We start from the raw sequence: 23,257 nt of genomic DNA, 5'->3' as shown, positions 1-23,257 counted from the left end.
TCTCTAAAGCTTAAAGCGATGCACCCGAAACGACTTGCAGCAAATTAATTGCAACGACAATTAATTTGCTACAAATGCACACCACACTTTTCAGATCTACATTTCTAAACCCCGTATTATTTTTCTTGCACCACTTTGAGTTGGTTTTTCACTTAAAATTCCAATAATACAGGAAAAATACAGAAGTTTTTGATTGTAATGTGAAAAATATTCCATTGTCAAAGTGAGTTTATGTATGTAGCTCATAAAAAACAACAGAATTTGACCAAAGCAGAACAATTACATGAAACAATAAAGAATAAAATGAAAGAGGCAATTAACAAATAAAGTAGACAAAATACCAGATCTATATGGGTCTCATATTCTGCTTCGGTCAAACGCCAAACAATGTGACTAGGTGACAGTCACCTAGTCACTCTAGGTGACTGTCACCTAGAGTGACAGTCACTCTAGGTTAATGTGGAGTGCATTTATCAGTTTTGGTAAAACACCTAGAAATGTCTGACAAGTTTTAAATCTCAGGATCCAATCACATCAGTCAATAATTGTTTCAAATCAAAACATTTAAATGTTCATCCAAAGATTAGACTTACGGAGCTACAGTTTTTTTTTAAAGATTCCTATTGAATTTTGCCTAAATTCCCAGGTTTTAATCCTGCTTTTCTCTGCCTAGGTTCCACAATAAAACGCACAGCCCAGCGCCTCACATGTGTGAGCAGCAGCTCACATGGACGAGGAACGCGAGCGGTAGATTGTCTCCTCTCAGCAGCGCTAAAAGCAGGCGTGCCGGGGTTTAGACGAGTAAGCCGGATAAAAGTCTTTCCAGGTTGATCTCTGACATTGTTTTCCAAGTGGCCAGCGCTTCTTCTCCATGCTATGGCAGGAAGTCACGGAGGGGCCGGGCGAAGCCATGGAAACGAGGGCAGGGAGGAGGAGGGGGGTAGAAGAAGATGCTAGGTAGCTCAAGAAATTTGGCTGACCTCTACCAGCGACCATGTGACTGGTAAGCAGAGGATGTGAGGATTAGGGATGAAGGTATAAAAGCACAAAGCAGGCGATGTGTCTCAACAAAGTCGAGGAGCAAAACGAAGAAGCGGTGACCAGAAGCTCCGTGGGACACCTGCAACAACAACAGGTAGGAGCAGACCAGACCGATGCTAGCATTGTTTCCCCGACTGATGGAGATTTGGAAAGAAAAATGTCACAAAACTAGCAAAACAGTCGAGAGGAAAAGGCGACGGCAAAACTTTAAACCAAAGAGATAGAACTGGGTTGTTTTGTTGGTTTTTTTTAACATTTGCTGCTTGAAATTTTTTAAAGTTTTAAACTGTACTACCAGAGAACTGAAAAAGAGAAGCTGGAAGTGTTTGGACTTTAAAAGGCTCAAAGTGAAGCAGATTGACTTGAGAAGCAGCAGATGGTTGATGATTTGTCCTCACATCACTGAGCCTCCTTAACGAGATCTCTGCAGTATTCTGACGGAGATTCTCCACCGCTATTTACTGATGCAGGTGGTGCTTCTGTTTGAGTTAAATAACAAAATGAAATGGGGGTGAGGGGTTTCCACTCCCTACAGTCTCAGCAGTCAGATAAAAGGGGTTAGAAAGTATCTGAGGTTCTTTGTAGGTTCTAATCATCAAACTTGATAAATAATGAAACGTCATGCTAATGCCAAAGTTAGAAAACCAAAACGGGTTTTGGGTTCTGCAGGTTGGAGGTCGAGCTTAAAGAGCTAATAAGAAGGTTAAGGTTAAGAATGAAGGCTGCTTTCTGTTTTCACACTGAGAAGGACAATTAGTGGTCTGAGGATTGCAGTTGGATTAGAGCTAATCCATCAGGTTAGCCTAATCTTTAAAATCTGCCCTGATTGGCATTAAGAGTTTGATGGAAACAGGATTAAAGCCGGAACAGCAGAAGCCAGAGGCTTAAAATATCTCCCCTTTGTCTTCCTCAGAAATGAACGCCAGTCCACCAGCAGGAAGCGCCCTGTCCCCTGGCGGAGCCGCGGGCCCCACCACTCCCAAGAAGGGCCCACCCAAGTTCAAGCAGAGGCAGACTCGCACATTCAAGAGCAAGGCTCCCAAACCAGGCCAGAAGGGGTAAAAAAAAAAAAAAAAACTCTAAAATTGTTTGCATTTTTTTTAATCTGAAAAGACACAAGAAAGCAAATCTGACGGTTTACCTTTCTCGCCTTCGGCAGTTTCGGCGACGACATCCCCGGCATGGAGGGTCTCGGCACTGACATCACAGTGGTGTGCCCATGGGAAGCCTTCGGCGACATGGAGCTCAGCGACCTGGCCAAATACGGCATCATCTAAGCCTCCTGCCTTCCTGAACCTCTCCTCTGTCCGCCCCTCCACACCCGGCCGCCTCTCCGTCTCGGCTCGGCAGGCCGCCATAAGGCTGCCGGCCAACCCCCTAACGCCCTCTCGTCTGACTACCTCATACTTTATTCCACTAAGTGGATATTATTATTTTTATATAATTATTAATATATGATACTGTTTACAGTATATGTACTTGAAATGAGAAGACGAGAAAAAACCCCACGAACCTTTTCCCGTCCCAACAGCCGCATAGAGCAGTTTTCCTCTTCCGCCTCTCTTCCCTCCTCCTTCGGCCTTCCCGCGCGCTCCCTGCCCCTCCGTACCCACGGCAACGGATGCAAGCCAAACGCTAGCTCGACACTAGCCCGTATTTAATGCTTCTAGCTGTCTGTTAAAATGTAAATAACGTCTCTGCTCGGCACGAACCTTTTTACCTTCCTTTTGTACTTTCCTCCTCTTTTCTTTTGCGTCGAATGGTGTGTGAATTAATGTGTGTGTGTGTGTGTGTGTTTATTTGGCTCCATGTGACCGATGTTACCTTCAGCACCAAGGAGAGCGTGCAACATGCTGGAAGGGGTGAAAGCTACAACGCACTTTCACACGATCATGGAGGATGAACTCCACCTCCCTTTCTTCCTGTCGCTGTCTGAACCCAGTTCCCTCTCAGAGAAAATGAAGACAGAAGCTTTATGGGTTTTTTTTCTGTGTTCGCACAATACTACAGAAAATGTACTGTGAACTGGTGTGTACTGATAGCTGCCAGTAAAGTGTATATTTTCAGCATTTGTGTCGGTCTCTGATGTTGTTAAAGCTAATATACCACCATTGGTTTGGTGGCATGTTAAACTATAAATGTTAGATTTTTCTTGGAATATAGTTACGATTGAGTCATTTCCCCTACGAAAGAGTAAGACAGGCTTTTAAGAGAGCAGACTTTAAATGACTATTCTGTTTATTAAGGGAAAAAAGCCATCTGAACTGACCTTGTGTGAAACTGTATCTACTTGTGAAATCATCACTTCACTGTGATTAACCACATTTTCATTGGGTTCAATTTTACTGGAAATACTCAGACATGATTTCTACCAGACCTCAAGAAACAAATAAGAATGTCTAATTACATGAAAAATATTCAAAAAATCAAATATTCCTCTGATCTAAAGAAAATCAAGAGATGACAAAAACGGTCATTGAAATCTGTCAGTCTGTAAACTGTACAGCAGATAAATGGAGAAACCATGGAACATTGGTGAACTTCTCAAGAGTGATCAAAATACAGAAATTACTCCAAGACTGCATCAACCACTCATCCAGGAGGTCACAGAAGAACCCCAACCATCTAAACTAATGTTTGCTAAAAACCAACAAAGGTTCTTCTCATTTTTAACAAAAACATCTTAATCATCCTTTGGACTTTGTGGAATTATTCTGTTCACTGAAAAGACAAAAATTGACCTAGATGTCTTTTGGCAAAAAACTAAAAGCCTTTCACAGAAAAGAAAATCATGCCAACAGCCAAACATGGCAGTGGCAATGAGGTGGAAGACTTGCAGTATTTGATGGAGCTATGATTTCTGCTCATCAGGAGGTTATCCTACGGGATAACGTAGGATAACCGTCAGGACATCAATTTGTGACCTTAAGCCAATGAAAACTTGGGTTTTGGAGAACAGCCAGTGATCCATACAAACACCAACCTCAAAAACAATAATGATAATAATAATAAAAAAAAACAATAAAAAACTTTCAAGTGATCTAATGAGTCTGGGGTTAAAGTTGCAGTATTCAACTCTTGTAAAAAAAAAAAAAAAAAAGATTTTTTTCCATGTTTGTTCAGATTGTCACCATGTCCTGACAGTACGAGACATAATCTGTGAAAAGATCAATCCCTCCACCTCCTCCCTGCGCTACCATTGCAGTCTTAAGAAACACACCACTCCCAACCAAAAACAACCAATCAGAGCCAGGAGAAGGGTCTTGGCACTGTCAATCAACCTAATGTACCTGCTGCTCAGTGTACAACTTACAACTTAACACCACAGAAAAACGGTTATCCACCGTCATGGGTGGCCATGCTAACGAGCCTTAGCATTCTCAATAGGCTCTGCTAGCTGTAGCGCAGCAGAGAGCACATGGAGTTTAACTGACAGCACTAAGATGTGCTTAGACTCTGATTGGTTGTGTCCTACTATAATTATTTTCTCTACAAGTTACATACTGCAGCTGTAGTTCGGTCAGATTGGATGAATGAAAACAACTCCGCACAGTAAAGTGAGGCAAAATTTGTCCACAAAGACCGATTGATACTTGTACAGTAACGCTTAATTTCTGCTGCTACGTCCAAAACTCATTTCAGAACTTTAAGCATAGACCCAATTCGTCTGGATTCCGCAAGTTATCTTTTTCTGATGTTGAAATTTGTTTGATGATCTGAAACATTTAAGTGCTTTAGTGCGCATGACAAACATCAAGGAATAAATAATGCTCAATGATACTCAGAGAATTGGAGCAACTTGCAGTGTTTTCTGTAAACAGCTCATTTACAGAACATTAGCTGCATCTCACAACATCCTCCTGCTGCTACCAAGTGAAATCACCTGAACAGGCTGTTTTTGTAATGCACAAAATGACAGTCTTTGATCATAACAACCTGTTAGAGCGCACGTTGCCCTGCAGAAACTAGTAATTACAGCGGCCATGAGCAGGTGTACATGGCCAGCGGCACCACTCGGTTATGCTGTGGCATTTAAAGGCAGCAGAGTTAGTAAAGGATCCTTGGGTTCGCGGCTAACCGCCCGAACGTCCCAATACTGACATTTCCATCAAGCAGCAGGCGCTTCCCAGCTTGCCTAACTGTTGTTCTGGCATTAGAGCTACAGGCTGACTTCAGACCAAGTTTAACACGCCCTGAACGTACGAGCGCTGTGCTTGTACAGACATGAGCTGCAGTGTTTTGCAAGGACTCAAGAGAGACAAAAGTCTAAAGGTATTCTCTGGTCTTACTGCAACTCTCCCCGAGGCTAACGAACTGATTTCCAATGTTGTTGTCGTGATTCACCGGTAGCTCAGGCAACGGCTGCATCCCGGTGACACCGGGGGGGTGAGTCAGTCGGACTCACCTTAAAGCCGTTCCTCACAACTCTGTAATTTTCACCCCTCCTGAGCCCATGTCTCAACACTCAACCCCAGACTCTCTGGTTAATCCGGATCGAGCGCCAGCGCCATCAGCAAATGGGATGCAAATTCTGATGGGAAACGGGGTTTGGATGTACGGAGGTGTGACTCCTGCAGCCAACACCGCTTCCAGGCGTACGAGCCCCACCTGGACTCTGAGGGTGGGACCCGAGAGGGGCAGGTCAGAGAGGAAGGAATGAGTCTGGGTGCAGGTTTCTGTTTTCTGTTGCTGCGAAGGCAAAACAATCCAGCCTGCGAGCGCATGACCTCACCACCTTCGTTTTACTTGGCGTTGGCAGAGATATGAGCACATAGGGCAAGATAAGAGCTGCATGGCTTCACACTGAGGAGACTCAACACCAAAGATTTCAAGAGCTCAAAAGGGTAAGTATTTATTATACATTTTTATTATAAATTTGTCCAGACTTAAACAGGAATCTTTTCCTACAATTTTAATAAAAACGCGTCAGCAGAGCTTTAGAATTTGACCTGAACGAGATGAAAGCATGGACCTATTGCGGCGCGCTACATGAACATGTTGGATTATGTTTTTATGCAAACCAACACATGCTTAAACTCTGAGCTGCTTAACTACAACACCCCAATTAATCACTTTAGTAAAACTCAGGGTTTCCTCAGAATTCAATCAGAAGACCGAAACAGGACAGTGTCAAGCTAAAATTTAAGATTTGGGCTGGATTAAATCCGCAGAAAGGTCATTTCTGAATCTCTGACAGGCAAACAAAGGCTTCACTTTACAGGCTGAAGGAAGTGGCGCTCACCTATCTGGACTGCTCATCTCTGAGCGCCATTCTGACATGCACAGAATTTAAATCTCAAGCGTGACAGACCAAATCAAATCAAGTTTGAAAGAGCCGCAATAAGATCTTAACAGGTGATCTTAAAAAGAGAAAAAGAGCATGAGAGGCAGGATCTGCGGATAAAACCTTCAGTTTATAATAACCAATCCTTACCACAGAATCTGCTCAGGTATAAATTCAAAATCAGTGTTAAATATCACACCCAGATTTTTGATTTCATGAAAGGTACCAGTTCCAAAGTTGATCTTCTGCAAGTACCAGTATGACCAAAGATGATTAGGTCAGGTTTTATTTGTCTGACACTGTGGTCATTCAGTGCTTCCAGCGTTTGATTAAATCAAGATAAGAAAGCAAGAAAAAGGGATTTTACAATTTAATTGAATCGGATTTGTTCTGAAAAAAGATATCAGTGAAATGTAGCTGAGGGGAAGCGTGTAGTGGGAGAAAGATATGGGCCCGAGAATTGAGCCTTGACGCACTCCGGCCAAAAATGGGACCTAGTATGAGACACTCACAGAGGTGCACTATTTTATTATGTAAAATCTGACATAATTCAGACATAGTTCTCCAGATTAGAGAACCAAATATTGTGGTCCACTGTGTGAGCACAACTTTTGTGAAACAAAGAAGTAACAGCAGCTAAAGCAACAGAATCTGTCGCTATTCAAACATATTTAGTATCTTTTGGGTTTTGTGCGTTTTAGGTCTGTTGGAGGCTTTATTTTTTACTTCTGTCTCAATCTTGGCTCCGTACTGCATTTGTGATCCTGCAGCTTTAGTCTGGGCTCACTCACTGCTCTGCTTTGTCCTGGCATGTTCGCACACTCCCTGTTCCTGCACTTCGACTGAGAAACATATTTCACCTCTGCTGTGCTGCAGACTCTGTTGACTCCATGGCCTGATGTGCTTTTGTGTTGCAGGAACAAACTGCCACATCGAGAGAGAGTTGATCAAGAAAGGCCGAGCCCTCCTGTGGATTACAAAAGCCATCATGGCCGTTTCTTATACGAAGCATACATCTCTCTTCCCCCTGGTCTTCCTCCTCTGTGCCCCTCTCGCATGCCAGTCCCAAAACACCACAATAAACTCCACAACCACTCCCTCAAACATTACCTACCTGACGGGTGTGCGAGGCTGTGGAACTGGACTGACTCCTGAGTACAGGTACCTGTGTGACCGCCGGGCGGCATGGGGCATCGTGCTGGAGACCCTTGCCTCTGCAGGCTTCCTGTTGAGTATAGGTCTCCTTCTGGGCCTGCTGCTCTGGACCTTGTGCACCTGCATGTCTTCTCGGCACAGCCGCTGCGGCACAGTCGGGGGCTCAATACTCTCCATGTCCTTGTTCCTCCTGGCCACTGCCGGCATCTTCGCCATCACCTTCTCCTTCATCATCGGCCTCACGCCCCAGACCTGCCCCACCAGGGTCTTCCTCTTCGGGGTGCTCTTCGCACTGGCCTTCTCCTGCCTGCTGGCTCGCTGCCTCGCGATGCTTGGCTTCGCTGCCGCTCGAGGCTGGGGGGAACCAGGCGTGGCGTTGGGGCTCTTTGCCGTGCAGGTCATCATCTCCACAGAGTGGCTCATCATCGTCCTGGTGCGGGACCAGAAACCCTGCGAGTACAGCCAGAAGGAGTTTGCCATGCTGCAGATCTACGTGCTCTGCCTCTTGCTGATCAGCCTGATCCTGTCCATGCAAATCCTGTGCCGCTCCTGCTTCACGTACAGCTACAGCTACACAGGACCCACCAACCAGCAGTGGAGGGCTCAGGCTGCAACGCTTTTCGTCACCCTGCTGCTCTCCGCCTGCATCTGGGTGGTGTGGATCGCCATGCTGACTAGGGGGAACCCTGAGGTGGACCGCCGGCCGGTCTGGGACGACCCGGTGCTGAGCATCGCTTTGGTTGCAAACGGGTGGGTGTTGGTGATCGGGCACGGCCTGTCCCAGGTCGCCTTGTTCTGCAGGGGGGAGGCCACAGCGCAGGAAGTTCCTCTAAACTTTGTAGGCTGGACCAGCCCCAACGCCAACATTCCCGGACTGGAAAGCCAGAAGGAAGGAAAGGAAAACGGAAGCTTTGAGACCGATGGCGAGAACAGGAGAGGTGAGATGGAGACATGGTTAGAGTGATTCTCAACTGTGATTCTGTTTTCTATTCAGCAAATATTTATGTTATTGATGTAGCAGAAACAAAACTCATTAGATTTAATAGATTAGGAAATCTGTTAAATCTACTTAGATCCAAACTGCATTTGTTATCCTGCAGCTTTAGTCTGGGCTCACTCACCTCAGCTGTACAAAGTCCAAAGCGGCAGGCCTAGAACTTGTTTATAATCCTGCAAATCAAGTGAGGTGAAAAGATTTGAACTGAAAATTGCAGCATGTTTGTGTTTTTTTTAAATGACCAATTACATATGACTTAAATACTGGTAATAAGGTAAATCCCCATTTCAAAAAAATCCCTGTAAGACTCACATATTTCTCTGTCGTTAATGTGTCTTAATTCAATGAAACAACAACAGTTTGAAGGCTCAAACTAAAATCACAATAATATATATTTTTTTGATGTAGTACAGAGGAGATTAAAGTATAATATCCATTTACTAATTTAAATTATTTTAAAACATGCATAAGTATTCACACACTTCAAACTTTGTCTCATTACAATGACCAACTTCAGTGCATTTCCCTGTGATACAACACAAATTATCACGTGAAAATGAAATGGAACATAATTTTGACATTGTTTAAAAATCTGAGCAGTGTGGATGTTTGACCCACTTTACTTTGATGCCCAAAATAAAATCCAGTGCAAACAGAGAAAGGACTGATCACATAAAATCCCAATATTAAGTTGCACATTGAGGGCTGCAGATTTAAATTGAGGAAATTGTAAAAAAATAAAAAAAAATAAAAAGGGTGTAAATACTTTGTAAAGGAACTTCACACAAAAACGAACAAACAAACTTACTGAACTGAAGCAAATGCAGACGCTCCAAACATGTGATTCGACAACTTCAGAAGGGAAGAAAAAAATCCATAAAACAGTTTGCTTGTAATTTGAATGGCTGGTATTACATACACTTTTATGTTGTAGCAGGAGAGGGTTTTACATTTTATATTCTTCTGTCTTGGGTAGAGAAAATGTATGTAACTACTTCCTGCTTGGATTTTCTTGTGTGAATTGAATTACAAAATCCCAGAAGGTTTTATTTGAAAACTTTTAAAGTGTTAACGTTTGAAACCAAATACGAATATTTATGATGTTTTCTGACAATTTTTATATTTAACGTAGCCAACTATCCAAAATTAACAATTGTGACGATACTGTAGTTCGCATGGTACCAAAAAGCCCTGGTTTTCTCCTACACCCAGTAAAGCCGGGATCTGCTAACTGGCCCGTTTCCCCGTTCTCACACTCCTGATTTAAATAAGTGGGTCGTTACTTCTGTGGAAATCAATGTCAGGCTAAGGAGATAACGCATTCATTTGAATCAGTGGTATTGAACCATGGACACATGGAAAACGCATAGAACAACGGCCCCTGAGGACCGGCATTGACCGCCGTTGCTGTAGATTGAAAGCTCAGGTCACTTCACATCCAGACGTTTGCCAACAAGTTTCCTTAATTCAAGATATTTCATATTTGCCATCTCTCGGGGTCAGAACGTAATAAGTTTACTTGCATAGAACAAGAACAGAGTTATTTCTGGCTTGCAGGAAGTTCTCACAAGATCCTACCTCTCTAATGTACATCAGTGTAGTAACCACACCCGCTTCAAACTTCTAGCAGTAAATTATGGGACACTGTATAATAAAAAAGTTCTGTCCATATGAATCAATGAGATATTTCTCAAAATATCTTCATCCAAACGTTTAGTTGCTCCTCCAGGCCTGCATGTGGCGATGGAACCAAATTGCTGAAACCCACAAAAAAATAAATAAATGCTGCATTTGATGTGGTTGGGGATGAGCATTAGCTTACCACACTCTCAGTGTTTCCCCAACTCTTTTCCTCAAGGCATCATTGCTCTGCATGTTTCAGATGTTTCGCTGCCTTAACACTCCTGGTTCGGATGACTGCAGATCAAGAAAAGCCTGTTAGTCAGCCATCAAGTGATATCAGGTGTGCTGAAGCAGAAAAACACCTAAAACATGCAGGGAAGAGAGCTTTAATGACCGGGATTGGGAAACATTGGGTTAGAGGTCAGGCTATGACATCACCATCATTTGCCAATAGTTGGTGTCAAATATTAGCCAACTGTGCAGAAATCAGAGGGATTAAAAGAGCTAATTAAAAGATTTTCTTGGGAAATGTATAAAATGCTAAACAGTCATTAATTATATAAATATTTTGGGGTCCAAGCACATCGCTCTGGTGAGCCCCGCTAAACTATGGCTCCATGTAAATCCGTAGCAATGAGGTTATGACCATTTATTCTCTACAATCAGGATAAAAAAACTGCAGATTGGAGATGTTTACTGGGGTTTTTTTTTAAGAAACTTCATTTTTCATATTCCTGATTTAATATATTTTACTCCGTTTACCTAAGAGTTTTCTAACAGTAAGTGGAAAAATCTTTATTTGCATAACACCAATCAAACCTTTCTTCTTGCCAAGCAGCTTTTTGTAGTTTCCACTGGTATTTTGATCATTTATGTCTGGTGATGAGCTCATAGTTTTGAAATTCAGAAGGCCTCATTGCCATCACCTTAATCTTTAGCTCTCTCCACAGATTCTGTCTCAAATTGTGTCCAAACTCTGGTTAGGTTGCTCCAAAATGGACAGAAGAGACTGTTCAAATTAACAGTCTCTTCTGACTGGTCAAATAAAAAGTGAATAATAAGTAAATAAAAAGTTAATCCAGGTCCAGACCTGGTCAATACAGCTTTCAGTCTTTTCCCTTCCAGATTCTGAGAGAATCTTGTCCCTGCACTGGGCTGCTGCTGTGAATGGTTATCATCCTCCTGTGAATGCAAATAGCCCTGCCTGTGGTAACCTTTATGGCATGATTATGATTTATGACATATAGGAAGTATTAAATATGAAAATATCTGCCATAAAAAAAGCAAAAAGCTATTTTGTACTAGGAGATTCTAAATCTGAGTGTATGTGGGCGTTAAGGGGTATGTTTTCCTTGAGGAAATAGATTTTTCTGCTGATAAAAGCTGCAAGAAACAGAGCAAAGATTGAGTCTTGGCAGGAGAATGTTCCATCATTCTGCTCAGGTCGCACTGTGTATCTTTATGATGAACTGCAAACGCTGACCTGATTCTTCCCAAACTGCATCATGTCTCCTCCCCCCTCAGGCAGGAGAGCTGAGCCAGCGCTGCGATCCCCCTACGAATCAGGCTTCTCCATGACGGTAAAAAAAAAAACATTTTCCACATTTCCACCCTGAGACTTTCTACCTCAGCAGCTCAGCAATGCAATAAACTTAATGAACACACCGCTTACCCAGAGCATCACCGTGTCTTTCAGGAGATCGACCCCAACAAGGATTACACCATCCCTCGCCCTCAGACCACCAACTTCAATCAACCCTATGACGAATACTATGGAGAAGAATAAAAATACATCACGGCTTACCAATGCACATGCAGAAAATCCACCGCAAGACCAAAGGGTCATGGACGTTTATATGTGCAAATGTAAATATTGTTGGTGTTTTGTTTCGTAAGATGAAATGCTTCCGTAAGTGAAATGGGAATCAGACGTCTGACGAGGTCGGATGGAGAGCAGAGGAATCGAGTCTCTGTCATTATATGTGGTCACGTTCTGTCCTGATCAGAGATGTATATAAAAGCCCCCCTGAGGTGAAAAAGGAGGCGTGAAACCATCACAGCAAAGGTGCCAAAAGCGGGTTGTCAGACAGGAGAAAGGCCAACGGATGAGATGAAACCGTGAGGTGGGATCTGAGAGACAGGATGAGATCAGATGAGATGAGATGAGATGAAACGGACGACAGGACAGGACTGAGTGTGCCATTACAGACTTGCATCCTCTCACTGAGATTTACAGTTTTGCTGTTCTGTGGTTGTTCCTGCACAAGGTAGATTAAGTAGATGTGCACCAATTGCATTTTTAAAAAGCCTGACCTGTTGATAAATTTTTTTTTTTTTGGCTGAAAGTTGCTAAATATAGTGAGAAAGTCACTAACTTGGTAACAGTGGGGTGACTATTGTTAATTGGTGGATGAGATCACATGTACCGTCCGTTTGCCCAAAATTAAGAAAATTGGGGCGGATTTCAGGGTGAAGCCCTGAAATTAAGATTACACCGAAAGATGTCTGCCGATAAGTTGCAATTTCTATAACATATAAAATATTTTGTCAATAAAAAGTTCTTTTACAGAGGCTCAGTTGCACTATGATCTATGCACACAGGCTCAGATGCGATCATTAAAAAGGTAATTCAATTCAAGTGAAATCCATTTAATATCACTGAAATATAGGCAGATTGACATTTCAAACATTTAAGTCTTATTGGCTTACAGCTAATGAACATAATTTAATTGATCAGAAAATAATAGCAAAGCACTTAATTACAAAAGGCCAAGTGTGCAGTGCAGCTACTGTACAGCAGGACAAACCTTCCAGTAAAAACCTGATCTCATGTCATTTTAATTTCTGATAAACTTCATTTTGTTCTTTCATTAGCTTTACACCATACTCATAAAAAAATAACAGCAACTAGGGGGGGAAAAAATCGGTGTTTAATGAAACAAGTTTTACTGTTTTTTTTCCTGTCAAACACGCTGTAGTGTCACAGTTTGACCACCAGATGGCGACATACGGGCATTTCAAGGAACTACAGGGGAACAGGAACCGCTATTAGAGTGCAGCTATCGCATTACTGACAGAAAATTCCATCATAGCGACCAACTAAAGCAGCATAGAGGGTGATTTAAATGAAATAATCGCATTTTTCCCTCCACTGAGAACCGCAGTGATTTATTCCACACTAGGGCCAGCTCCTAACCTCAATAAACCAAATCCCTCGTACGCCCCACCTCTTCTTTATCAGATGCTCTTCAATCTATTCTTCCAATTACCCCAACTTCAATTACTCAGAAAAGCACGTGCCATCAAATTGGCAATTGGCCTCTCGTGCATTAGAGCAATTAGCAAGTATATGAGGTTTCCTGCCACATCCAACCCATTTACGGCCATTAGCTCCACATGCAATTAAAGCTCGTTCCAGATTGTTTCCCCCTTGGCAGCGATGAGAAAAAGTTTGGAGGTGTTTGGAGCCGCTTATCGCTCAGAGGATTTCGGTCCGGGGGACACAAGCAGAGACGGGAACGCCTCTGCAAGTCGAGCCAGCCGCTGTAATCCAGTGCAATTGCTGCTTCCATCAATCATCTCGGCTTGCGGAAGCTAAAGTTCCCCATTTTCTGACTGACAACCCAAAGTAGCGCTAATTCAACATATTTTTCACTCAAGTAAAACTGAAATTACTGGAGTAAAAATGAAGTTAGTAAAATACAAAAAGCTGCTCAAGTAGGGTAATATTTTTAAATTACGTAATTGGGCAGACAAATATATAAAGTGCAAATTATTTTTTAAAACAGAACGAGAAATTTAGATAAACAAAATATAATCACAAAATAATTGCTAAATATTTCAGTTGCGATACTTCAAATTAAATATTACCCAAGTAAAAGTAAAAAATGCAGTGCTGTAAAATTAAATATTACCCAAGTAAAAGTAAAAAATGCAGTGCTGTAAAATTAAATATTACCCAAGTAAAAGTAAAAAAATGCAGTGCTGTAAAATTAAATATTACCCAAGTAAAAGTAAAAAATGCAGTGCTGTAAAACTATTACTTCCTAAAAAGTATCTCCACGCCCCCCCTCCCCCTCCCCAAAAAGTCACTCAAATAATTGTAGCCAGTTGCTACTCACCTTTCTGGAAAGTTATTGGCGCAATTAAAAGTTTTCTAATTAAGTGTTACAGTTCCTCATAATGTTTAAACAAAACCTGTTTTTTTTTGTCTTTAAAAATAAATTTGTACTTCACCATGATAGAAAAGCAATACGAATTTAACGAATTTAAGACTTTTTAACGACATACGTACAACCTAAATGATCTGAAATATTCCATTACAGTCTATTATGTCCCGGTCTATCACATAAAATCTACGGGTGCACCGATTGCTGTGTTCTGGCCGATCATGATTTTGAAAAAGTCCGACGTAGAGATAGTTTTTTCGCCTCTGAAAAGTTGCTAAATATGCAGGCATAACCTGGTGGACCGTCAGTCAAATGTCTCAAGTCTTGCCAAAGCAAAAGGGGTCAGTGGTTAATTTTCAGACCTTTCCTGAGGTAGATGAGATCGGTTTCACATGCAAGTATCGGACGATCTACCAAAATGAAGGAAATCTGTGCCGATCAATTGGTGCACCACTAATAACATCAGAATACAGATTGAAGTGTGCGGTTGTGATATTTCTGCAAGGCGACAACCAAAACTACACGTGAGAGAAGACATGAGAGCATCCGAAGACCAGAATAAAAACCAAACAGTTTATTTATTATATACATTCAATAATAATGAAGAGAATAAACAGAAGGCAGACACAAGGCTGGCAAAATAAAACATCATGAGAAAATACACTTATTTACTTTCACTTATTTAAAAAAAATCACTTGGATAAATGAGCTTTTAAGAGCATGTGACATAGAAAAGAAACCTTCACATGCAATTCAAACCCATTTATTAATTGCTGTACACAGACTCCCACTGGGCTGGCGGCTGGCTGGCTGGATAGGAGAACTTTTGCTTCCTTCGCATCAATCCGTTTCTTCTTTTATTAATTTTTTTTACGCTTTCCAAATACAATTTGCCCCAATTAGCAGATATGAGAACAAGCAAACACCTCATGCCCTCGAAACAACAGCTGCGGGGATCCCTCCCTCCGTGTGCCAGAATCCGACCTCAGATGAGTAGGAACCGAATTGAACTATTCATCCAAAACGACTGGAAGTTCACCATGACGACAGAGGCACAGGCGAGAGATCCTCCTCACCAGATTAACGCGGAGCGCTCCTGTCGCCTCCCGTTGAGCCTTAAACACTTCACCCCGGACCCTCCCTAACATTCCTCGTCAGTCTCGTCGCAGCGCATCACATCACATCGCAAAAGCTCTCCCCACTCCCTGCGCCGTAAACACTCCCGTCCTCCTCCAGCACTAGGATTTGAATTCATGCACAAATAATAATAATAAAAAAAACAAAAACGAAAAAACAAGACTGACAACTTTCCTCTCTCGCAAGAGCATGCATAGCAACACTTCTGATAATACTTGTAAGGAACAGAAAGACAAAAAAAAAAGAGGTAATGCTCGTTAAGAAATACTCGTTGGACCTACTGCACACGGTTTTCACAATCATACGAGAAAAACAGAAAACACGGCACATCACGCGTCGCGCTGGTACCAATCCTATGGAGCGCCAGCAGGGTCATATACACGTGAACATTTTGCGTTACTTTGGCGCGTATGCAACGTGGAAACGACGTGTAAAGTAAATGATGGACATGCGTCGAATGCGCGTCAAAAAGTCACGTAAACACGTATTGTGTTGTTGACGTGATGCCAACACGTACTTTACGCGTGATATTTTGATGTATACTCAATGTGTAAACATTGCGTACTTTGTACGTTTAGGTGTCGTAGGAATGCAGGATGTTCAGACGTATACGATCCTCCCCCGGCCCCACGCTGTCATTCTGTCAGCTGATGATTGACGGACGCCGCTTCTCGCCTTCACCGCCCACGTGCCGTTTCATCGTTCACGAAACGCGGACGGCATTGGACCCGTTTCTACCTGCTCCGATTTCCTTCGTCTACACATCTAACGCTGCGTTCGTGTGCCACCCCCCCCCAGAAAAAAAACAAAAAAATAAACCTCAATAAATTAAGGGTGAGAAGCAAATTCAAACCATGTTCACTGCAACCTTTAACACTTTTGTCGTTTTTGCCTCGATGACGTTTCTCCCCTACAGCTGCAACCCGCTGGGTAAATATTGCAAAAGTAAAAGCCTTTAAAAAACAGAAAGAAAAAAAAACACAGAAGAAATACATCAGGACCAAAGGAAAAAAAAAATTAATGTGCTGTCTTTAAAAAAAGAAATCTTTGGAACCCCAAAAAACGGAAAGGCAAATAATAGCGAGATTCATAGAGGGTGTGGAAGTGGTAAGTCAGTCGTTTCCATGATGCCTTCAGAGTCACCGGAAGTAAAACCACAACATGATGAATTTTAAACTAAACTAGTTGATGAAATCCTATTTTTTTTGTGTTGTTTTTCCTACTTCATTATATTACTGTGATGTCTACATGCTGCTGGATTGGAACTGCAGTGTAAAACAAAAAAAAAGAAAGAAAAAAGAAGGAACAGAACTGAATTGTTTCCCTCGTTGCTGCTCCCGCTTTTCCTTTGAGTCCTGTCGCATCCACGTCCGTCCGATCCGCTCGCTCGCTGCAGCTGGAATGTCTTGACGGTTTTGGGACACAAAAATGTACAGAGTCCGTTTTTGTTTTGTTTTTATCCTTTTTTGACTTTTTGGAAGAAGCAAAATAAAGTATCAAGAGTGAGGCGCCAAACTTTCGTAACGAACTGGAATCACGTCCGCTGAAGGAAATAATCATCTCTGTTCGAGTTGTAAACCAAACAACTGAGGTAATGCAGAAAAATGTATCTTTCCTTGTCACCTTCAAACGTATCGGAGGACTGATTATCTCGTCTTCTTGAGTTTTCTCGAGTATACTGAATTGAAATGACAAAGAAGGCAGTGGGATATAGTTCGAAGCAGTGGTTTCCATCATTGAAATGAAACGAAGAACAAAAGAAAATCCTATATCCTGAATCAAGTACTTGGTTTCATCCTTTTTTTTTTGTTTCTCATTATTGTTTTAACTAGTAAGCCAGAAAAGATGATTGCAGCAGATCTATGCTGTGTGTAGCTGTAAATGTAGTGTTTAAAAACAAAAAGTACCTTTGTACATTAATGCTGTGGCAGTTCAGAGTCGCAGTTCAGTCCAACACCGGGAGAGAAAAACGTTACACTTGGTGCTGAATGTAGCTGTGGGTTTAAGTGGGTCGGGTTGGGTTGGGTCTTACAGGGCAGCTCATATGGGGAGAAAAAAAAGAAGATTTGTAGTGTTTCAGAGGTCCCTCGCCGCCTGGGTCCCATAGTTTTGTTTTTCCTCTTAAAATAATCCCAAATGCTGCTGTGAAGTTCAAACCAGCAGCAGGCTCCGGCTTCATACGTGGGAGACGCTCATCATGGCAGGTTTTTTTTTTTTTAATTTTTTTTTTTTCTTTTACCCCCCACTGGTTTCATGTCGGCGACAGAAAAAAATTACAGGCAGAGTTTGGTTTTGGTGATGTGGCAACAACCACAAAATAAAAAGAGAGAGAGAGAGAGGAAAAAACAAAACTAAAAAAAAAAGAAAAAAAGAAGAAGTGAGCTGTCACTATTATAGTCTGCCTGCAGATAAAATGGAGGGGAGGCTCCTGCCAAAAACACGGAGCTTCAGAGGGAGTTTTGGAGAGAAGTGGAATTCCTTGGATGGGATTTTTTTTTGTGTGGCTTTAGTAAGGAGCAAACCTGCTGTATCCCGCCCGGTATAAACTAGCCTGGAAGACAGAGGACACACAAAAACAACAAAATTAGAGTCTTATAGTAATCTCTACATTTATTTGAATCTTCACAGGTTCCTGAAAATGTTCTGTTTCGATTTGTTACACTGTTCTGTTAGATTTCATTGTGATAACGGGCGATTTTATAGGTTTTAGCATAAAACCTATAAAATAAATTATGCCTATTTGATATAACCTTGAGTTTTAGTTTAGTTCCAGCAGTAAAACCATCTAAATGGCCAAAACTAATTTCAAAATGGTCCTTTGTTGTTTAATTTTTGAACAACATTATGTTCCTGTTAGAGTTTCTTGTCATTTTGTCCTTTTCCAGTTTTGGTTGTTTCTTGCTTTCACAGGACTTGTCTGCCACTACGGAGACGTTTCATCGTACTGATGAAGGAACAAATTAAGACGGGCCAGACTTCAGCTGATACCAATAAGATTGAACGTAATATAGCAAATTAGCTTTTGTCTTTTGAATTTTCCACTCCTGTCTGTTTCGGACCATGATGGATTTGGAAACATTGTCAGCATTTTAGTTGTGGTGGGCACCGCTAATGCTAAAGCACTAATTAGACACATTGGTTCCATTAACACTAAAGCCAACACAGTATTCAGCGGAAGCTAATGCTGAACTGATAACTTAGGAAAACTGAAAACTACAACCCTACAGAACCAATTGACATGTTCTGTGACGGCCTTAGATAAAATCTTCTGTCCATGTTTCATTTTGTTCCTGTGAGTTTTTTCAAAATAAATCGTAAGGAGGAAAAAAGACGTGAGCAGAGAAAACAAGACATTCTTCACCCATTTCAAAGTAAGAGCATGAATATAAACGTCTAACTATTTAAAGAAATCCTGACAGTAGATGAACAAAACCTGGACACAAATATCAAACTTTATTCAAATGAAAGCTTACAAAACAGCCAAGTAAATTAGCGCTTTCGAACGAATCCGGAAAAACAAACTTTCGTTTTCAAAGTTGGTAAAAGCTACAGGTGAAAATTTAGCTTTGCTATTAGCGCATTAGCAGAAGTGTGCCCTCCACACCTATTGTCTATTAGTTAAGGTAGCGATCAACATCCTAGAGGATGTGCAATGAGGCTGCTGTTTACAGCACATTCCTGCTAACTATGCTAATTGCTAACTTAAGAAGGTAATGGAAGAAAATCGTATGTTGTTTACAGGACTGTTGGCTCACAGCGTGCGACAAAGAATCGCTCACAGCAGGACGGGAAACAAGAAACAGTTCTTAAAGAGAAATCTGTATTGGCAAGTCCAAACTTTACAAAAACTGGGTATTAGAAAGTGGCAATAAATCTCTGCTTTAGAGACGAGACCCTTACCATGGCTCCCACTCCATAAGCAGCAGCAGCTGGAGTTAAAGCGTGGTACGGATCTGTGGTGTATACCCGCCCATAACTAAATAATAAAAAAAAAACAACAAAGGTTAGAACATTAATAATTTTCTACTTTCATCTGAGGATAAGCCAGTCCTCGGTCATGCAGTGCAGCCGTCAGGGCCGGCCTCACCTGTCACTGTAGGCGGCAGCTGCGGCCGTTGCTCCGGTTACGGCAGCAGGCTGGGCGTAGCGATATGCGGCGGCGGCGGCGGCAGCGGCAGGATAGCCTCCCTGGAGACACACACACATACACACACACAACTAACTGGCATGGCTCCGAGGAGGAAGCAGCTACTGTGAACAGATGATATCATTTGAAAAAAAATAATAAAAATTTTATCACATGAAAGCCTCATTGTATCCTAAAAATAACTATATACATCAAAACTTAGGTAAAAAAAACAAAACAAAGCACAATGTGTCAGTGTGAGACAGAGGAAGAGACAGAGGACACTGGAGTGTCAGGATTACTGTATTACCACTGAAGGCAAGGAGGGGAAAAGGTGGAAGACAGAATGTTCTGCTCAGGGAACAAAGCAAAACTCTGAGCGGAGGAGACAGAGGACTCAAATGATGAAGAGAAAAATAGTCTAATGGTGGCTAAACATTACACTGATGATGATCAGATTCATGTTACAAACGGTGTTCTGTCAGAGGGATTGAGGACAAATAAAGAAATAAAAGAAAAGATGGAAAACAAAGTGAGAACACACTCACACAGGCCCAGACAGACAAAATCATCCCTCTGCACCGAGACTCCATGCATGACCCAGAATTACAATTCAGAGTTTAACAAGAAAAACACAACAAACACCCCCACTGCATTTGAACCTGAGGTGAATGTGAGAAAGGAAACACCAGATCACTCTCTGAGGCTCCTGTAGGACAAAAAGCAGCAGCAGCAAGAGGACGAGGAGGAAGAGGAGGGTGGGGTTATTAATGGGAGGGAGTGGGGCTCTCAAGGTGGGTGGAGGGAGCAGGAGGAAGGGGGTGGCAGCGACGTAGTAGGACCGCATGCAGCAGCTGATCAGCGCATGCTTGGCTTATTATCCTGGGAAAGGGTCAATTCAGGAAGAATGCATGCTCTCCGCTTCAACCTGGAGGCAGAAGGCTTACAGAGACTCTCGCTAGCTAACGTCGCTAAACCAAACCACAGATCTCTAAACAGACAGACATCACTGGTTAAGTGGGAAAAAAAAGAAAAAAAGATGCCTGAGCTGTGTTTGTAACACAGTCATAATTGTTTTGGGGGAAGAAAAAAAAAACAGTAAACAGTTCTCGGTCACAGTTGTTGCACAGAGGCTGCAGGTTTGGATGCAGCATAAAGTGGACCGCCGATATTCACGGGCGCTAGGAAAGCCCACCAGGAGTTAAAATAGGCAAATACTTGAGACTCAACTCTAAAAAATGCTTATATTTTAATAGTTAAAACAACAGATGTGCATTATTGTGCATTAATGCGCACAGCAGAAGCTGTCTTAGCACCGCCGCAGAAGCTAATATCTACAGTTTTTCCTTATTTCTGCTCTTGGGGGTTCAGCCAATCAGTGTCCTGGAAAATAAGTGCAGCTCCTGGATTGGCTGCTTTGCAAATTCTGTGTCAAATAGCATTATAGCAGATTTTAGATACAGACCACTATTGTCCGATACTCATATTTCGTCTGATAACGGACTGATTTCCAATACAGATATCGGATTGGGACGCTCCTGGCTGAAAGGTGCTGAAATGCTTTAGAAGAAAACTGAAGCGCTCTGCATGGCAGAGCCCAATGGCTGAGTTATTTCATGTTGTCGATGCTTTGTGACAAAAATTGCGTGTCAGTAGTTCAGCTTCGGTTCGACCCGTTAGTGCCGGGTCAGCCGTGTCCAAAGTGTGGCCCAGGGACCTTTTGTGGCCCTTGAAATTACTTAGTTTGACCTCTTTATCACAAGTCAAGAATAGTAAAAATTTGACCAAATGAAATGAAAAGGTTGACGCAAAAAATTGGGAAATTACCTGTTTTTCTTTTAATAATGCAACAACTGAAAGCCCTTTAACAATTTGGATCTTTAATGCTATACTGCTTTCCTAAAAATTTTATTTATTCTTGAGCAATTAGATCTAAAAAAAAATAAAATAATAAAATGCAATAAGTTGCCAGTTTGGACACCACTGTGCTGGACGTACTCAGTAGGGCCATCAATAATCGTGCAACTGGTGATTTTGTGAGTTTGTATTTGTTTTTTTTTTTATTTTACCGCTGATTAAAAGGAACTCAAATAAAAATATTTGCAGTAAAATTTATTTTACAAAAACTGAGACCAGCACTGTAACTCTGATGCAGGTATAAAAAAGACCTTCGACCGTAAATGAAGGACAAAAATCTAGTTTTTGCCAACTAGATTTTTCATTTCCCGTTTTGAAATTTCATTTCAAAACGGGAAGATCGAATAATTTTAATTTTATTTCCAGGTTCTCCTTTGAACAGCTTGTGACAAAAACTATAAGCAATATATATATAAATATTTTTAGTAGTAGTAGTTTAGTGAACAAACAAAAAGTTCTCCTTTTTCCACAACTGGAAAGATTCAGTGAGTTAGTAGAAGAAAAATAAAAAAGCAAAACTCCAAAGCATTTTTCTCAACAACTAGAAGACGACGACATGTTCCAGATCAGATCAGAGGATGATTCTTAAGATCAGAGGAGGTAGTAAAGTCAAACAATGCACACTGGAGGTTCGATGGTGAGGTGACCCTACCTGAGGCAATCTGGGACTAAGGACTGAGTCCTGTAACACTAGTCTATAGAGAAAACAGAAACAGCCGTTGTCAACCTGGATACACACACACACACACACACACACACACACACACACACACACTTACACACGCTCTCAAACACTGATGCGCACTGCAGCATCCGCCCACAAAGCAGCCTTTGTAGTGGTGTTTCAGATACTCCCTACTATGATCTTTTATTTTTTCTTAATCAGCTCGTGTTATTTTTAAACCCAGACAGATCAGTGTGTGTGTGTGTGTGTGTCACTATTCTTTTTTTTACTACAGACAACAAAAACCCTCCAGCATGAAGTATCTTGCAAATTATTGACGCGTTTGAGCAGTTTCACCATCATACAGGCTGCTCTGTGCGGTGCATGACTGAATGCACATGCAGAATCACCCCAAGAGGGAAAAGGGAAAAAAAACAAAAACAACAGAGCAGAAAGGAGGCCGTGAAGGCAGGGACAGACAAGATGTGTCGTTTCGGAAGTGAGTTTACTTACATATAAGTCTGCAGCTCCGTAAAACCCATCCTGATACACCACGCTGAGAGCAGGGGGAACGAGGAGGGGGGCGGACATGGCAGATGTACAGAGAGGACGAGGGAAGCGGAGTGGGAAGGTACAGGAGGGGAAGGTGTGGTGGAGTGGAGGGAGGGGTGCAAACGGAGTGGTGCACAGTCCCCAAAAAAACCCCAAGGTGGATGAGGATCACAACACAGCATAAACAAAGAGAGGGTACAGAGAGGAGAAAAAACAGAGAAAAAAAAGTGTTATTTCACACCCATGCAGCATGCAGAGGAAATACAACTTCCACTTCAGCTCCACGAGTGCAGCTGGAAAAATTTACACGTTTCACTGCCGGGGCAGGGCCGGGGCAGGGCCGGCTCAAACAGTTTTAGGGCCCTGAGCGGGTTTTCATTTGAGGGCCCCATCAATATCAACATGTCAACACCAAATGGTTTATTATTAGCTACTCTGATACCCGTTATCATTAGCATAATTTGTAATTATCTTACATAATGCCAGTGTTGTCATGGCTATTAAAGCTGCAGTATGTAACTTTTATAATATTATATATATCTATCTATCTATCTATATATATCTATATCTATCTATCTATCTATCTATCTAT

The 23,257-nt window shown here is 41.9% G+C and overlaps 3 protein-coding genes across 10 annotated transcripts in view; 2 read left to right on the top strand and 1 right to left on the bottom strand.

The window, feature by feature from the left end:
- The first annotated feature begins 1,011 nt into the window (after positions 1-1,011).
- pde6hb (phosphodiesterase 6H, cGMP-specific, cone, gamma, paralog b) lies at positions 1,012-3,110 on the top strand. The gene is made up of 3 exons (XM_007560284.2): positions 1,012-1,135; positions 1,955-2,099; positions 2,201-3,110. Exons 2-3 carry the CDS (start codon positions 1,957-1,959, stop codon positions 2,316-2,318), a joined length of 261 nt encoding a protein of 86 aa, XP_007560346.1. The 5' UTR covers positions 1,012-1,135; positions 1,955-1,956; the 3' UTR covers positions 2,319-3,110.
- A 2,335-nt stretch (positions 3,111-5,445) lies between these two features.
- LOC103143661 (retinoic acid-induced protein 3) lies at positions 5,446-12,687 on the top strand. 3 transcript variants are annotated; one of them, XM_016675492.1, is made up of 5 exons: positions 5,446-5,682; positions 5,801-5,885; positions 7,243-8,418; positions 11,625-11,680; positions 11,797-12,687. In XM_016675492.1, exons 3-5 carry the CDS (start codon positions 7,314-7,316, stop codon positions 11,884-11,886), a joined length of 1,251 nt encoding a protein of 416 aa, XP_016530978.1. In that variant the 5' UTR covers positions 5,446-5,682; positions 5,801-5,885; positions 7,243-7,313; the 3' UTR covers positions 11,887-12,687. The 3 variants fall into 3 exon arrangements, with proteins under 3 accessions (XP_016530978.1, XP_007560345.1, XP_007560344.1); XM_007560283.2 differs by having other exon boundaries at positions 5,446-5,885; XM_007560282.2 differs by lacking the exons at positions 5,446-5,682; positions 5,801-5,885 and having other exon boundaries at positions 5,923-8,418.
- A 2,445-nt stretch (positions 12,688-15,132) lies between these two features.
- The window catches only part of LOC103143659 (RNA binding protein fox-1 homolog 2-like), a 77,769-nt gene continuing 69,644 nt past the window's right edge, over positions 15,133-23,257 (bottom strand). For 2 of the 6 annotated variants that reach the window (XM_016675447.1, XM_007560281.2), the window contains 4 exons: positions 22,627-22,669; positions 19,494-19,594; positions 19,307-19,382; positions 15,133-17,957 (listed from right to left, as the gene is read on the bottom strand). In XM_016675447.1, coding sequence (XP_016530933.1) covers positions 17,913-17,957; positions 19,307-19,382; positions 19,494-19,594; positions 22,627-22,669 — 265 coding nt within the window. In that variant the 3' untranslated portion in view covers positions 15,133-17,912. Of the gene's footprint in view, positions 17,958-19,306; positions 19,383-19,493; positions 19,595-22,023; positions 22,145-22,626; positions 22,670-23,257 lie in introns of those variants that run through there. The other 4 variants (XM_016675448.1, XM_016675450.1, XM_016675451.1 and 1 more) reach the window with 4 other exon arrangements.

The sequence above is a fragment of the Poecilia formosa genome, unplaced genomic scaffold, assembly GCF_000485575.1.
Source record: "Poecilia formosa unplaced genomic scaffold, Poecilia_formosa-5.1.2 Scaffold114, whole genome shotgun sequence".
Taxonomy (NCBI): domain Eukaryota; kingdom Metazoa; phylum Chordata; class Actinopteri; order Cyprinodontiformes; family Poeciliidae; genus Poecilia; species Poecilia formosa.
This window is presented reverse-complemented; position numbering and strand designations above follow the sequence as displayed.